At 43.7% G+C, this 13,644-nt stretch overlaps 2 protein-coding genes and 1 long non-coding RNA gene across 3 annotated transcripts in view; 2 read left to right on the forward strand and 1 right to left on the reverse strand.

The window, feature by feature from the left end:
- The first annotated feature begins 1,864 nt into the window (after nt 1-1,864).
- LOC103155902 (germ cell-specific gene 1-like protein) lies at nt 1,865-4,325 on the forward strand. The gene is made up of 4 exons (XM_007577788.2): nt 1,865-2,021; nt 2,407-2,559; nt 3,707-3,818; nt 3,981-4,325. The coding sequence occupies exons 1-4, from the start codon at nt 1,949-1,951 to the stop codon at nt 4,285-4,287; spliced, it is 645 nt and encodes a 214-aa protein (XP_007577850.1). The 5' UTR covers nt 1,865-1,948; the 3' UTR covers nt 4,288-4,325.
- LOC107833793 (uncharacterized) lies at nt 2,466-6,942 on the reverse strand. Its single transcript, XR_001659557.1, has 4 exons — nt 6,857-6,942; nt 4,385-4,500; nt 4,153-4,283; nt 2,466-2,609 (listed from the first exon to the last, which is right to left on the reverse strand). It is a non-coding gene; the product is annotated as an uncharacterized LOC107833793 (long non-coding RNA).
- elac2 (elaC ribonuclease Z 2) overlaps nt 6,318-13,644 on the forward strand; it is a 9,804-nt gene continuing 2,477 nt past the window's right edge. The window contains exons 1-21 of the mRNA XM_007577789.2: nt 6,318-7,071; nt 7,782-7,832; nt 7,907-7,977; nt 8,468-8,532; nt 8,621-8,678; nt 8,752-8,820; nt 8,914-9,024; nt 9,382-9,437; nt 9,509-9,567; nt 9,642-9,714; nt 9,783-9,895; nt 9,964-10,062; nt 10,131-10,269; nt 11,173-11,258; nt 11,344-11,453; nt 11,541-11,637; nt 11,726-11,864; nt 11,940-11,978; nt 12,466-12,575; nt 13,147-13,246; nt 13,319-13,439. Coding sequence (XP_007577851.1) covers nt 6,758-7,071; nt 7,782-7,832; nt 7,907-7,977; nt 8,468-8,532; nt 8,621-8,678; nt 8,752-8,820; nt 8,914-9,024; nt 9,382-9,437; nt 9,509-9,567; nt 9,642-9,714; nt 9,783-9,895; nt 9,964-10,062; nt 10,131-10,269; nt 11,173-11,258; nt 11,344-11,453; nt 11,541-11,637; nt 11,726-11,864; nt 11,940-11,978; nt 12,466-12,575; nt 13,147-13,246; nt 13,319-13,439 — 2,080 coding nt within the window. The 5' untranslated portion in view covers nt 6,318-6,757. The remainder of the gene's footprint in view (nt 7,072-7,781; nt 7,833-7,906; nt 7,978-8,467; nt 8,533-8,620; nt 8,679-8,751; nt 8,821-8,913; nt 9,025-9,381; nt 9,438-9,508; nt 9,568-9,641; nt 9,715-9,782; nt 9,896-9,963; nt 10,063-10,130; nt 10,270-11,172; nt 11,259-11,343; nt 11,454-11,540; nt 11,638-11,725; nt 11,865-11,939; nt 11,979-12,465; nt 12,576-13,146; nt 13,247-13,318; nt 13,440-13,644) is intronic.

A 13,644-nucleotide genomic window follows, 5' to 3' on the forward strand; every position in this document is an offset into this window, starting at 1 on the left:
CAAACCACTGACTTGTAAAGAATTAGCAAATATTTCAAACTCAATAAACAAAAATACTAAAATACATAACAGAGAAAAATGAAATGACCAGAAAGGATTGCTTCAAATGAACTGATGTAATCAACTGCTGCCAGAGAGCATTGCTGCAAAGTTAGCTAACCAGTGCAATCAAATGCTTTCTACTGCAACATGCCAGCCTAAGAGGAGGTGTTGCTGCCATGGCTCAGTGAGGTCAGCTGCTAAAATGTCACCATGTGAGTTTTGGGAGGGATTGCTGCAAAGTTTGCTGCTAAGTCAGTCAATTGTTGCAAAATCAAATGTTTTCTTAGATCAGAAACTAGTTTTATTGATGATCATAAACTAAATTTGACTGCATTGTTTTATAGAACTAAATTAGAATATGTATATGGATTTGATTTTGACTCTACCTTCATGTTGAAGTGGACTGATTGGTTTCTCTGTGGATCTGATTGAACTGACTGTTTTTATAACAGCATCCTGTTTCCATCTGTATTAAAATGCAACTTAAAAATCAAAACTGCAGCTGAATCATTTTATTTGAACCAGTTACAGAATCAGTTACTTTAACTGATTTCTGTCTTTAACAGATTTACAAAACTGACTTTATCTGTGAGTTTGTTCTACAGCTGGTTACTGGTTGCACTGGTTTGGCACTGGAGGAAGGGCAGCATGCGAGCAGCAAAAAAGAGCAAAATAACAGAAAAAATGAAAGATCAGGAAATGAGCAAAGGATTAAAAACAACAGCAGGTAGAAAAACCACAAAGCTTTTATTTAAAGCCAAATCTCTTCAAAATAAAGTCAAACTGCTGCTGAATCAGCTTCCCTCCAGGAAACCATCCACACAGAAAATTAACAGATAAAAAACACAGAAAATGTTTTTAAAGTAAATTAATTAGTTAATTAATATACTAGAAAGTATTAAAAGAAAACAGAAATATATTTGAGCAAGAAGGAATTTCATGTTATTGATGATGAGATGATTTTTGATGTTCAAACTAAACATCAGTTGTTTCTGGTTGATTCTAGTTTCTTCTAGGGTAAAAATACCAAACATAAAATATATAAAATACATAAAATATGCTAAATATACGCAGTAGGAAGTAATGATGTCCTTCACTGATTTATCAGACAAGTGAAAACATGAAAGAAGAAAAGTTTGTTTAGATTTGCTAACCGAGCTCAGAGAAGAGGATAACTACTGGAAATGAGATTTAAAATGATAATTATCATGTTATCTGGAAACAAAGAATCAGTTCAGTTCAATTCCTGAACTGATTCTTTATCTGAAAAGCCATTAATGAAGCTAACATGGCTGCTCTCCTGTAGAGGTCAGTGTCACAGTGGTTCTGGAGAAGCTTCTGACTAAAGATGAAATGACTGGACATAAACTTCTCTCTGTTCTAGTGCAGCTTCCATTCAGCCCTAAACACCTGTGAGTTTGACCTTTCACCTCTGGTTCACCTGCCTGAGCTGCAGCAGAATCACCTTCATTTCTGTCATGAATCACTTTGAAATCTGTCCACCGCCTCAGAGCTGAGCTGCTTCAGGTCCCTTTGAGCTTATTCAGGGTTTTTACTTTACAAAGACATTTTGTCAACTTTAGTTTCTATTTTTCTTCTTTTATTTCCAGTTTTGGGAAGAAAATAATCTGAAGAAACAGATTATTTCTGTCGTCCACAAATGAATCATGTTTCATAAAACCCTGCTTGGCTTTCAAAGCTTTTCTCCATTTTATTAAAGAAAAATATGTAAAAGTTGCTTCTGTATAGATTTTTTTAGAATTATATTTATGAAAAACTTTTATCATTTTGTAAAGAAAATTTAGACATAATTTAGTATTAAATTGAGTATAAACATAGTATTAAAACATACTATGTATAAAACATCGGATGTTTTATTCATTATGTGTGTCTGAAAGTTTTATTTATGTATTTATTCTTTTATTTCACAGGATTTGATTGTCGAAGTTTTGCTGAGATTGCACCTGAACATCAAAGAGGTTAGTAAATTTATGATTTAAACGTTTTTCTTTGAAAACATTTAATAATTTGCCTTTATTTGGGTTTATTGTCAGGAAAAATGACATTTCTTAAGAATAAAACTTAACCAACACTTCCTGTAACCCAGACAGACTCCAGACGTTTGACTGGATGTGAATCAAAGACAAAAAATAGAAACCAGACAGAAACCAAACGGCCTATTTAAAGTTTAGCATCACTGACTGTGTGTGGTTGCTGACCTCTGACCTCCAGTGGCTGTGTGTGGTTGCTGACCTCTGACCTCTGCCCTCCAGGCGTCCAGTGGCTGTGTGTGGTTGCTGACCTCTGACCTCCAGGCGTCCTGTGGCTGTGTGTGGTTGCTGACCTCTGACCTCTGCCCTCCAGGTGTCCTGTGGCTGTGTGTGGTTGCAGAGAGCCTGTACCTGGCTCTGCTCTTCGTGGGCGGGGTTCTGATGATTCTGGAGCAGAGCCGCTGCTTCAGCGTCATGAACAAGCTGAAACTCAGTGCCTTCGCCGCCATGTGCACCGCCCTCTCAGGTAACAGCACAACTACGGAGCTACATCAGGCTCAAAAACATCCACAGGGCCTAAACAGAGACATTTGTAAATGTGCAACATAATATACAAATGTGTCTAATGATGCATAAATGAACATTCACATTTGTTAAACAGTTTCTCAAATTGCCACGTTTCAGACTGAACAGGTAGAGACACGGACGGATCAGCCGACTAAACCTTCAGCATCAGAGACTTTCTAACTGAACAGGATTCACAGATGAGATGCTGAACGTGTCTCTGACTCAGTGCAGCTCAGGTGTACCGATGTGTACGGGCAGCGTGTTTCTATCGGTGTGTTTGAAACGTGGCAAATGTGAAAGTTCAGGTACGCATTTATGCATTATTATGCACATTATGTTGTATGCTTTGTGGATGTTTTTGAGGCTAATGTAGCTCCATACAAAACAAGCTATGAAGAAATGGGGAACAGGTTGAGCCTCAGGAATGACCTTTCACCCTTTCATTGACTCCTCTCACATCCTTCATGTGTACGCTGTGTGTTTTGGGGTTCAGCTGATAAAATGTGCTGACTTTTGCCCCAGTGTGTGTGGTGGCCCATCAGCCACACACAGTGGGGCAGCAGCAGTTGCTGCTGAGCTGCAGCAGCAGCAGCAGCGGCGGCTGCAGCGGGGCAGCAGGTCAGCCAGGCTGAATGCGCCGGACGCTGCAGTCAAGCATCAGAGCAGCTGACTGATCTGCGGCCACTCGCTGCCTCGGAGGATTTGCTGGTTTGTGGAGTAATCCGATTGGAACCGGGGCAACGGTTTGGGCTGTTCCCAGATCCGCCCAAAGGTCCTCCTCCTCCTCCCCTCCCCCCTGTTGTTCTTTGTTAATCCCAGAAAAAGCTGCTGCAGACATACTGAGTCAGAACGAGCCGGCTGCGTTCACCTCGCTGCTCTGCTTCACTGTACATGATTTCCTGGTTTGGGTAAAAGTTACAAAAATAAATGAAATGTAGTTTTAATCCGTCTGTAAAAGTGTCCGGCTGTTTCTCCTTCTTTCATGCTCGACCCTAATAGATGCTCAAACCAACCTGAGACTCTAGAAATGAGATTTTAAAAAGTGTCGAAACACTGTAAATGGTCTTGAAAAGTCACTGGAGCGTTTTGACGTCTGCTCTGCTCAGGCCTTTGTGGGATGGTCGCCCACATGATGTTCACCACCATATTCCATCTTTCCGTCTCTATGGGACCTGAAGACTGGAGGCCCAAGACTTGGGACTACAGCTGGTCTTATGCGTAAGAACTTCCTCAATGTCTCAACAGAATCTAGTTTCATAAAGAGAGAAACGAGTTGAGATTCAGTTATTATTCAATCCATAACTGAACTTCATAAGAACTGAAAAGCTGCTCTGATTTATCCTGAATGACTGTATTGTCTCTTTTTGTGGCTCTTTGCAGCTTAGCCTGGTGTTCGTTCGGCACCTGCATGGGCTCTGCAGTCACAACCCTGAACAGATACACCAAGACCATCATAGAGTTTAAATACAAGCGGCACAACATCGAGAAGAACCTGCTGATCAAGCAGAAGATGATGGAGCTGGGTCTGCCTGAGCAGGTGTGGAACATGTACCTGACTGCATCTCCGGCGGACCTGCAGGTTCTGCCAGAACCGCTGGTAAACGGCCACAAGCCTTCCACCGGAGCGCCGTACGTGTTTGAGGAGGTGGAGCATCCACCGGAGCAGCAGGTGGAGGCGTACTGCTGAAGGAGGAGAACATTTACTCTTCCTGCTTCACAGCCGACCTGCAGAGTTAAAACCATGTTTAGCTTCTGTATCCAAGGCAACAGGCTTCTGCTTCTACCTGAGCTGAATCTGCCTTCTTTCATCCAAGAGGCGCTGAAACTGGAATTAGTGTGAGACGCACTGAGAGGAGCCATGATGCTGGAAGTGAAGCGCCAGTCCGGAGTGAGGCTGGATCTGAGAGGAAGCAGGACCTGGATGAACCGTTCAGGACAGACACACAGCTGTCAGGGTGACCTGACCTCAGACTGTCTGCTTGGTTCCTGCTGCTGTTTTAATTCACATTGAAGATGTGAATAAAAGAAAAGTGTAACATGTGAGTGAAGGATCTTTACAACATTCCCAGAGCTTCACAGGGTTCCTACGCAGAGGGGGAAAGTTAGGAAAGTATTTAGTTTGTTTCACCATTTTAGCTTTAATGTTGTCCAAACTTAACTGCAGGAAGAAACTAATAATGAATAATTCATGAAGTGATTGTTACATTTAACCACTTTCTTTATCACACCTTCAGTTTAATGTTTAGTGTTTTGTTTGCTGGCTGCAGCTCAGTCCAGCATTAAAGAAACATTTCACCACTTTTTGGACACCAGAGTTCAGCCAAGTGCAAAAATATTAAATATTCATTCAGGTAAGGAAAATGTGGAAAAATTATTCTCTGAAGGCAGATTTTTAAAACAATGTGGATTCATCAAACATGGTTGCATAACGGCTGGTTGAGTAAAAAAATTCCTTCAGTCAGAGCCAGTTTATTAGAAAACCATTTAACAAGGTCACAAAGCAGGTCGTTCTGTACGTCCCAAGAAGAAGCGACGCCGTCTGCATGCGGTTTGCTGCAGCAAACTGAAACTAGACAGAAGAGACCACCTTTGCTTTTGCTAAGCAGAAATGCAGCTCAGAAGGTAACTACATGATGAAGATGCAAAATAAAGCAGGACTGTTATAGTCATGAGTTTAAGCTCTTCAACCAGCTGAAAAAACAGCAGAGAAAATCCAATTGCAGTGTGTTAACAGCAGCCGATCTGTGACTGTTTGGTTCCTCTTTTCATCTGTTTCTGATGGAGCAGCTGCTGCCTGGCACATTTAATCCCACTGGATGGAAACAATCCAGGTTACAGTACGCCTGCTGATCTTCTGTTTTCAGCCATGACACGATTCCACGCGCTGATCAACTCACATAATACTGTTTTCATTATGCTTGGGAAGCACGAAGAGGGATAAATATATGAAATGTTAGAATCAGACTCATGTTTTTTATAAATATATCATTAAAATGATGAAGCATCAAGCTGCAGAATGCTCTGTCAGGTCACTGAAGGAAACATCTGTGGTTATTCAGATCCTCCTTTCATGTCGATGGTTTCAGTGGCTCATATTTCCAGAGGAAGAATTTCAATAAAGTCCTGAAAAATCTGGAAAAATTAAATCTGACTGAAGCATCTTCCAGGGTGGAAATAGACGGACAGCCTCTGCCCTCAGACTGCAGGACCCCCGCAGGCCTGCATGGACAGGTGGGTGTAGATGATGGATGCATGAATATGTATGCAAAAGAAAAAAAAACACAGATTATGGAAAAGGTATCTGTATTTTCAGACCTAAGCGCCTGGCTCATAGGATCCATCTATCCATTCATTTTCGGAGATAAAAACAAGAATACTATCATATTGATATCCTTTGATTAGGTAAAGGCATAAACAAACAATAAGTATTAAATTTTATACGAAGGTTTTACATATTTTGATTATTGAAAATTTTACATGGAAAAATCTAAAGTTTTCAAAAAATAAGAATGACTTTTCTGTAAAGAATTAAACTCACTTTAGTTTGTCACTTATACAAAAACTGTAAATGTAAATTTATACTTCAATACTCAGTTGTTTTAATAGTCATTGTATGATTGTTAGGAAAAACAATACACCTCTGGATACAATCTTAAAAATAAAAACAGATTTTCAATGTAATATTTTCAAATAACTTTCAGTGAATAAATACAAATCTTTTGCCTTAAAATGTTTGCATTCAAATAAATCTAGCTTAATACTGAATATCTAAACGAAGGTTAAGAGGTTTTCAGATATTGTCTATTATTCAGCGTTTTATTTTGTAGCATCGTTTACAACCCTTCTCTGAAACGAGAAGCTCTATTCCCGCCTCCTTTGCGGTAAACTCGTTTTGATTGGCCCAAAGACCAAGCAATAACTTCCGCTAACCAATCAGCATTAAGAACCGGGAACTTGTTGATGACGTTTATCACTTGCCGGAAGAGAGGTCGCATGTGTCGAACATTTAACGTGCCGTGAAGGAGGCTCAACGCCTCTGCTCGGTGATAAACAAATGCACAACTGTTCGGAAATGCGTCAGGACTGCTAGCGGAGGTGTTTGGGATCGTAAATACCACCGGTCTCGGATATTTTAATGATTAGCTTAAGTATATAGCATGAACAGTTTCCATGTGAGGCTTTGTAGGCTTCTGGTTGTGAACGGCAGAGCTGTAACTGCCGCTGCGACGGCCCCACGCTGCGATTATTCTCCTTACCGGACTGTTTTCCACTTTTCCCGGTCAATGGCGACCTCTGGGAATCAGTTCTCAGCGAAGAGGCCGCAGAAGGAGCCGCTTCGCCGGCTGAAGACCAAGGAGAGCCGAGACAAGCGGGGAGACGTTCACGGACCGTCCAACGTGTACGTTCAGGTGGTCGGTGCGGGAAGCAGGGACAGCAACGCGTCGCTTTACGTCTTCTCAGAGTACAACAGGTAGGCGCTTCACGTACTTCATATTAGATAAAAGTGTTTGTTTCAGTTTAAGTACGTTAATTAAAGAAGAACACACTCGCATTGCCCGGTTCCTTCTAGTAGGTTGTAGTTCACATACAGCCAGTGAACGTTACTTATTTTGCAGTTTCTTCTGGATTTCAGAGCATTTTCCCACATTTTGAGCCACAAAGTCACCGTTCTTTAAATGATCAAACATTGCAATTAATAAATTCGTGAAAAAAGAGCATAATAACAACATAGTGGCTTTACTGAATTCACCCAAACGTCCCTACAGTCTGCTTTATGCAAACTTTGCATTTAAAGACTTTCTTCAACAAAGAAATCTGCTGTAAAGTGATGGTAATCTAACGGTCATGTTTTTGGACTGTGAGTGGACTCAGGTATACTCTGAGAAAACCATGCAGAAAGATCCCCGGGCCGGGATTCAAACCCACAACCTTCTTGCAGCAAAGCAACACCTTTAGCAACTGTGCAGCCCTTAAATAGATATAAAAGATATATTAAAGCAAATTAAATACATACTTGTTCTGGATTTTCTGGCAGGTCTCCGAAGATCCACATCAGTAGCTTCAGTTAAACAAACTCTAACTGATCTGATCCTCACACACAAACTATATTGGATCATCTTTATGACTATTTAACCAGGCTCCAGCCTGTAGGGATGAAAACTTTCCGTCTCTGTGCTGCAGGTATCTGTTCAACTGTGGAGAAGGAACCCAGAGACTCATGCAGGAACACAAGTAAGCTGCACCTGCGTCTCATCCTGGCTGCTGGCAGAGCTAACGGCGCTAACATGGATCTGCTTCCCCCGCAGGCTGAAGGCGGCGCGGCTGGACAACATCTTCCTGACCCGACTGAGCTGGGAGAATGTGGGAGGCCTGTCAGGTCAGAGGTCAACTCTCAGCTAAAGTCACGCTCTCGTGTTAGAGTCTGGGGTTTCTTTACAAAATGTTCTGAATCAGAGCTGGGACTCAACAGCTTCCACAGAGAAGTGATTGTGAATTTCCACTCTGATTAATATTTGAGTAATTCTGTTTCCATTTTATTTATGGTTTTTGTTGTTGCTTTATTTATCGTTTTATTTTGGATACTTAAAGTATTCTTTACAAAATTAAAGATTATTGGTCTTTGAGAGGGTAAACTTTCATTATTATTTCAATATATAAGTTGAAAATGTCAAAACAATAATATTATTGTCTATTGCAATAATTGCTGACATAATTTCTCAATCAGCAGACTCAGTTTTTTGGATGTTAATACTAGTCATTTTAAATGTAAATCTGTTTTTCATTGCATTAGTAATTACTAATTGCTTGTAATTTTTGTGCCTGTTATTAATAATATATTTACATTTTCTGAATCTGGTGCATTGCAGGGATGATATTAACCCTGAAAGAAACGGGCGTCCCGGAGTGTGTGCTCTCTGGACCTCCACAGCTTGTGAGAAACTGCAGAACATTTGACAGACGGCTGCTGTGAGGCGTCATGGAGAGGCTGACCTTCTGTCTCCCATCTTTTCATGTTTCAGAAGAACTACCTGCATGCCATCAAGTCCTTCTCTGGCCCTCTGGAGGCCATCAAGCTGTGTAGGCCTGATTCTGAGTTAACATGATGTCATGTGTTTATGGTGAGGTTGTTCATGATGTGATGTCCTCTCAGCTGTTCGACCGTACACTGAGGAGATGCACAAAGACGAAACCATGACTGTGTACCAGGTGCCCATATTTGGTAAATTCAAAGGATTTTTAAATTATTATTTCTTGAGAGTTAATTTTTTTGAAAGCATTCAGATTTTCATCTGATTTTTACTGTTTTTTGTAGCCAAATCAGGAATAGACAGAGGAAGAAACTCACCGCAGGCTGGCAGAAGCAGCCCCAGCCACAGATCGCCAAAGAGAGGTGGACTGCAGCACACCGGAGAAGAAGAATCAGGTGCTTCCTGTTTGCTGCTTACTGCTTCCTGTTTACTGCTGCTTCAGAATTGGATCTGTAAAAGCTTTAACCAAGAAGCCTGACCCTCAGCATCCCACCACCACCACCATGCCTGTCAGTTTCCTTAGTTTCTCTTTAGTCTTTGGCTAAAGACCAGGAGCCGTTTCTGCTGCTAGCGCTAGGCTAGCAGACCGAGGTTTGTAGGACCAGAGGTCAGAGGTCGGTTAACATTCACACCTCACCGGACTTTGACTAGACAAACGGACTGGAGTTGGATTAGAGTGGACTGAACAGAACTGGTGTGAATGAACTGTTCATGTTCAGTTTCTGGTCTGAACTGTTTATTTTGTGTCTCAGGTGAAAGAAGTGCAGTGGCCAGAGACTCCTCCCTGGTGATCGCCTTCGTGTGCAAGGTCAGCACCAGAAAATGATTTATGTTTGGGAGGTTGCATGTTTGTGTCTGACATCCTTTTCTCTCCTGCAGCTTCATCCTAAGAAGGGGAACTTCTTGGTGGCTAAAGCCAAAGACCTGGGTCTGCCGGTGTGAGTCTCATGTTTTAATGTCTGACCCAAGTCAGTCCCGATTTTCCTGATTTCTTTCTAAAATGTCTCTGCAGAGGAACGGCAGAGATCGGTCCGCTCATCAGAGCTCTGAAAAACGGAGAAACCATCATGCACGACGGAAAAGAGGTGGGTCTGTTTCCCTGGGAGTAATCGGGTTACATCTCCATCGCCTGACGCTTTGCTTTGCCTCACAGATCCGGCCGGAGCAGGTCTGCACCCCCATCGACCCGGGGCCCGTCTTCCTGGTGCTGGAGTGTCCGTCCGAGGACTTCCTCCCAGCGCTGTGCTCCAACCAGCAGCTCAGACGGTAACGTCGTCCGGCCGGATCGGCTCCGAGCAGCTGCAGCCGTCCGGCTGACTGCTCTCTCCTTCCAGGTTCCAGGACGGCGGGACGGAGGATCCGGCCGTGCTGGTGGTCCACATGACTCCAGAGTCCGTCCTGGAGACGGATCAGTACAAAGAGTGGATGGAGAGGTGGGACCCGCATGGTTTAGAACCGGACCGCGTTGTTTCAGGGTCTGAGTCCGCTCCGGGTTTTTCAGGTTCCCGTCGTCAACAGAACATCTGATCCTCAACGAACACGTCAGCACGGTCCACAACGTCCGGAGCCACAAGATCCAGACGCAGCTCAACATGATCCACCCACACATCTTCCCTCTGCTCAGAGCCGCCAGAGCAACGGTACACTTCCTGCTTCCCGTTTACTGTTTACAGCTTCCTGTTTACAGTTTACAGCTTCCTGTTTACAGCTTCCTGTTTACTGTTTACAGCTTCCTGTTTACAGCTTCCCGTTTACTGTTTACAGCTTCCTGTTTGCTGTTTACAGCTTCCCGTTTACTGTTTACAGCTTCCTGTTTACTGTTTACAGCTTCCCGTTTACTGCTTCCTGTTTACTGTTTACAACTTCCCGTTTACAGCTTCCTGTTTACTGTTTACAGCTTCCCGTTTACTGTTTACAGCTTCCCGTTTACTGCTTCCTGTTTACTGTTTACAGCTTCCCGTTTACAGCTTCCTGTTTACTAAAGTCCCATTAGCATTAGCGTCAGGCTGATTCAGTTTTTCTTCCTGCTGTCAGTTTGCATAAAAAAATCCAGATTACATTGATATAATTGGTTTGTTTTATTTTTCATTTTGCTCTTTAAAATATCAGACTTTGCACATAATCATATATTTTCTCTCTGTCTAAATTTTAAATATTAAATCAGGGCTTCTGATAATATTTTTTCTTCAGTTTAATTTCTGGCCTCCTCTGTCTACATCAATTAGAAATGAAATAGAAATCTAAAGACCAAATATCATAGATCTAATTCTCTAAGTCAAACACTGAAGGCCAGACAGAGGAACTGAATGTTTTAGAAACAAATTAATCTGATTTATCCATATTTCATTCATCAGGAGGTTTTTGTCTTGTTTTTGCTGCTTTAGTTGTTTTTTTGTCTCTGAATCTTTTTTCAAACTGATTAGAAATGAGAGCAGCTGAATCCACCAGAACAAACATTTTAATCGCTGGAGTTTCTGAATCTGTGTGTATGTTTGACACCCAACAGGACCAGAATCAGTTATTTTATTCATTTCTATGTTCAGGAACCGCAGGCGGCCTTACACGTCCCGAACGTCCGAGCCGAGTGTCTGCTGAAGTTCCAGCTGCGACCCGTCATGGAGTGGCAGAGGTTTTCCCCCCGTTTGCTCGTCTTTTCTCCACAGCGGTGATGGGATATTTAATTTTAGTCCGTTTTCATCCTGTCTCGTGTTTAGAGACGCCGTTCCCTCCTGCAACACGGAGGAATTTGTGAAAGAAGCTTCTGAGATTCCAAACTTCCTGGAGGAAGTGGAGAAGTGCCGGACGGCCAGTGCAGAGGGTTCAGGTGGGTCCAGGCGCGCCGAGTTGGATCGGGCTGGTTCAGAACCGAATCCAGAGTTCGGTTCTGAACAGAGTCTGCTTCCTGCTGCAGGTCCGGCTGACGGATTCCCACACGTTGTGTTTCTGGGAACCGGGTCGGCGATTCCCATGAAGACCAGGAACGTCAGCGGAACGCTGGTCAACATCAGGTAGGACAGCCTGGTGTGTGTGTGTGTGTGTGTGTGTGTGTGTGTGTGTGTGTGTGCATTATTCAGGCTGAAGACTGTGTGTGTGTAGCTCCAGTCAGTCGCTGCTGCTGGACTGTGGGGAGGGAACCTTCAGTCAGCTCTGCAGACACTACGGCAACGCCGTGGACCAGGCGCTGTCCAGGATCTCCGCCGTCTTCATCTCCCACCTCCACGCCGACCATCACACGGTGAGAACCGCAGCGCCACCTGGAGGTGAGTGTTCGCAGAGGCGTGTGCTAACCCTGACTTCCTGTTCCTCTCAGGGCCTGATAAAGCTGCTGCAGCAGAGGCAACGCGCGCTGGTACGTTGGCATGGTAACCGGGGTTTCCCTAGAGATGCACCAATCCTCTATCAATATCTGTATCAGTTCTGATAATTGAAAATAGATCAGAGGTCAGTCAGAACTGATCTATTCAGTCTAACTCTTTATTTTTTATTCAGAATCCTGTTGGATTTTCTGAACCGTTTGCAGTTTATTTTTACACAGTTGAACGTTTTAGTTCATCATTTATTGGCTGTTTTCACTCATAACTGCATCGACTGAACACAGTTTGACCAGCTGGTGAAGCTTTTGGTGGTTTTCTTGCTGTACTGGGTCAGATTTATGGAATTAATTTGTAATTCAGTAAATTTATGTCTCTTAAAAAACAAAAGTTTTCAGTCAGTTCAGCCGTTTTTCTGTATCGGATCAGAATCGGCCGACTCTAAATATCAGAATCAGTTCATCGATGGTTTTCAGCTGAGGTGTGTGTGTGTGTGTGTGTGTGTGTGTGTGTGTGCGCCTCCAGGCCAACCTGGGGATCCCCTTCAGCCCCGTCTACCTGGTGGCTCCGGTCCAGATCCTGGCCTGGCTCGGTCAGTACCACGACTTCTGTGAGGAAATCCTGCATCACTTCAGGTTCGTCAACCTGCTGCAGCTCAAAGCGTCACTTCAGTTTCATCAGAAACCTGGAATAAAACAGGTTCACTGAGTCTGAACTGGTTCACTGAGTCTGAACTGGTTCACTGAGTCTGAACAGGTTCACTGAGTCTGAACTGGTTCACTGAGTCTGAACTGGTTCACTGAGTCTGAACTGGTTCACTGAGTCTGAACAGGTTCACTGAGTCTGAACTGGTTCACTGAGTCTGAACTGGTTCACTGAGTCTGAACTGGTTCACTGAGTCTGAACCGGTTCACTGAGTCTGAACTGGTTCACTGAGTCTGAACTGGTTCACTGAGTCTGAACTGGTTCACTGAGTCTGAACTGGTTCACTGAGTCTGAACTGGTTCCCAGTTATGATGTCATTCATGTCTCAAACTTCCGATCATTAATGCCTAATAACTTTTTCTTTCTTACAGTTTGGAATATGATTAAGCTTTTCTCCAGATTAGGATGATAATCCTTCTGTTTGTTAAACTTATTTTTCCTTCCTCTCCTCTAAATGAAAGCAGGTCATTAAAGCTGAGTTTCTTCTTCTGTGGTTTTCAGTCACATCCCCAGCAGGAGTCTGTGTGATGACGCTGATGTTTCCAAGCTGAAGCCTGATTCGTCGCTCCAGTCCATGCTGAGGACGACCAGCCTGCAGCAGGTCTGCGGCGCCGTCGGCCCACTCCGCTCTCTGTTTCTGATTGGTTCTGCTAATCGACGCTCTGTGTCTCAGTTTCGGACCTGCCTGGTGCGCCACTGCAGGAACGCCTTTGCCTGCAGCTTTGTGCACCAGTCTGGCTGGAAGCTGGCCTTCTCTGGAGACACCATGCCCTGCGACGCGTTCGTCCACATCGGTGAGCGACCGGCGCAGACTAGAGATGTGAGGGAGTGAGGCGTGAGAGAGTGAGGCGTGAATGGGTGAGACGTGAGAGAGTGAGGTGTGAATGGGTGAGGCGTGAGAGAGTGAGGCTCGGAGGAGTGAGGCACGGGGAGTGAAGCGCGAGGGAGTGAGGCGTGAGGGAGTGAGGCGTGAGGGAGTGAGGCGTGGAGGAGTGAGGC

Source organism: Poecilia formosa, unplaced genomic scaffold (genome assembly GCF_000485575.1).
Source record: "Poecilia formosa unplaced genomic scaffold, Poecilia_formosa-5.1.2 Scaffold455, whole genome shotgun sequence".
Classification (NCBI taxonomy): Eukaryota; Metazoa; Chordata; class Actinopteri; order Cyprinodontiformes; family Poeciliidae; genus Poecilia; species Poecilia formosa.

What these genes read in the sequence shown, in the direction of transcription:
- LOC103155902 (XM_007577788.2), top strand. Translation starts at nt 1,949, where the DNA reads ATGTATTTATTCTTTTATTTCACAGGATTTGATTGTCGAAGTTTTGCT. An exon ending in TGCACCTGAACATCAAAGAG is followed by an intron (nt 2,022 to 2,406) that starts GTTAGTAAATTT and finishes TCTGCCCTCCAG; the next exon opens with GTGTCCTGTGGCTGTGTGTG. An exon ending in CATGTGCACCGCCCTCTCAG is followed by an intron (nt 2,560 to 3,706) that starts GTAACAGCACAA and finishes TGCTCTGCTCAG; the next exon opens with GCCTTTGTGGGATGGTCGCC.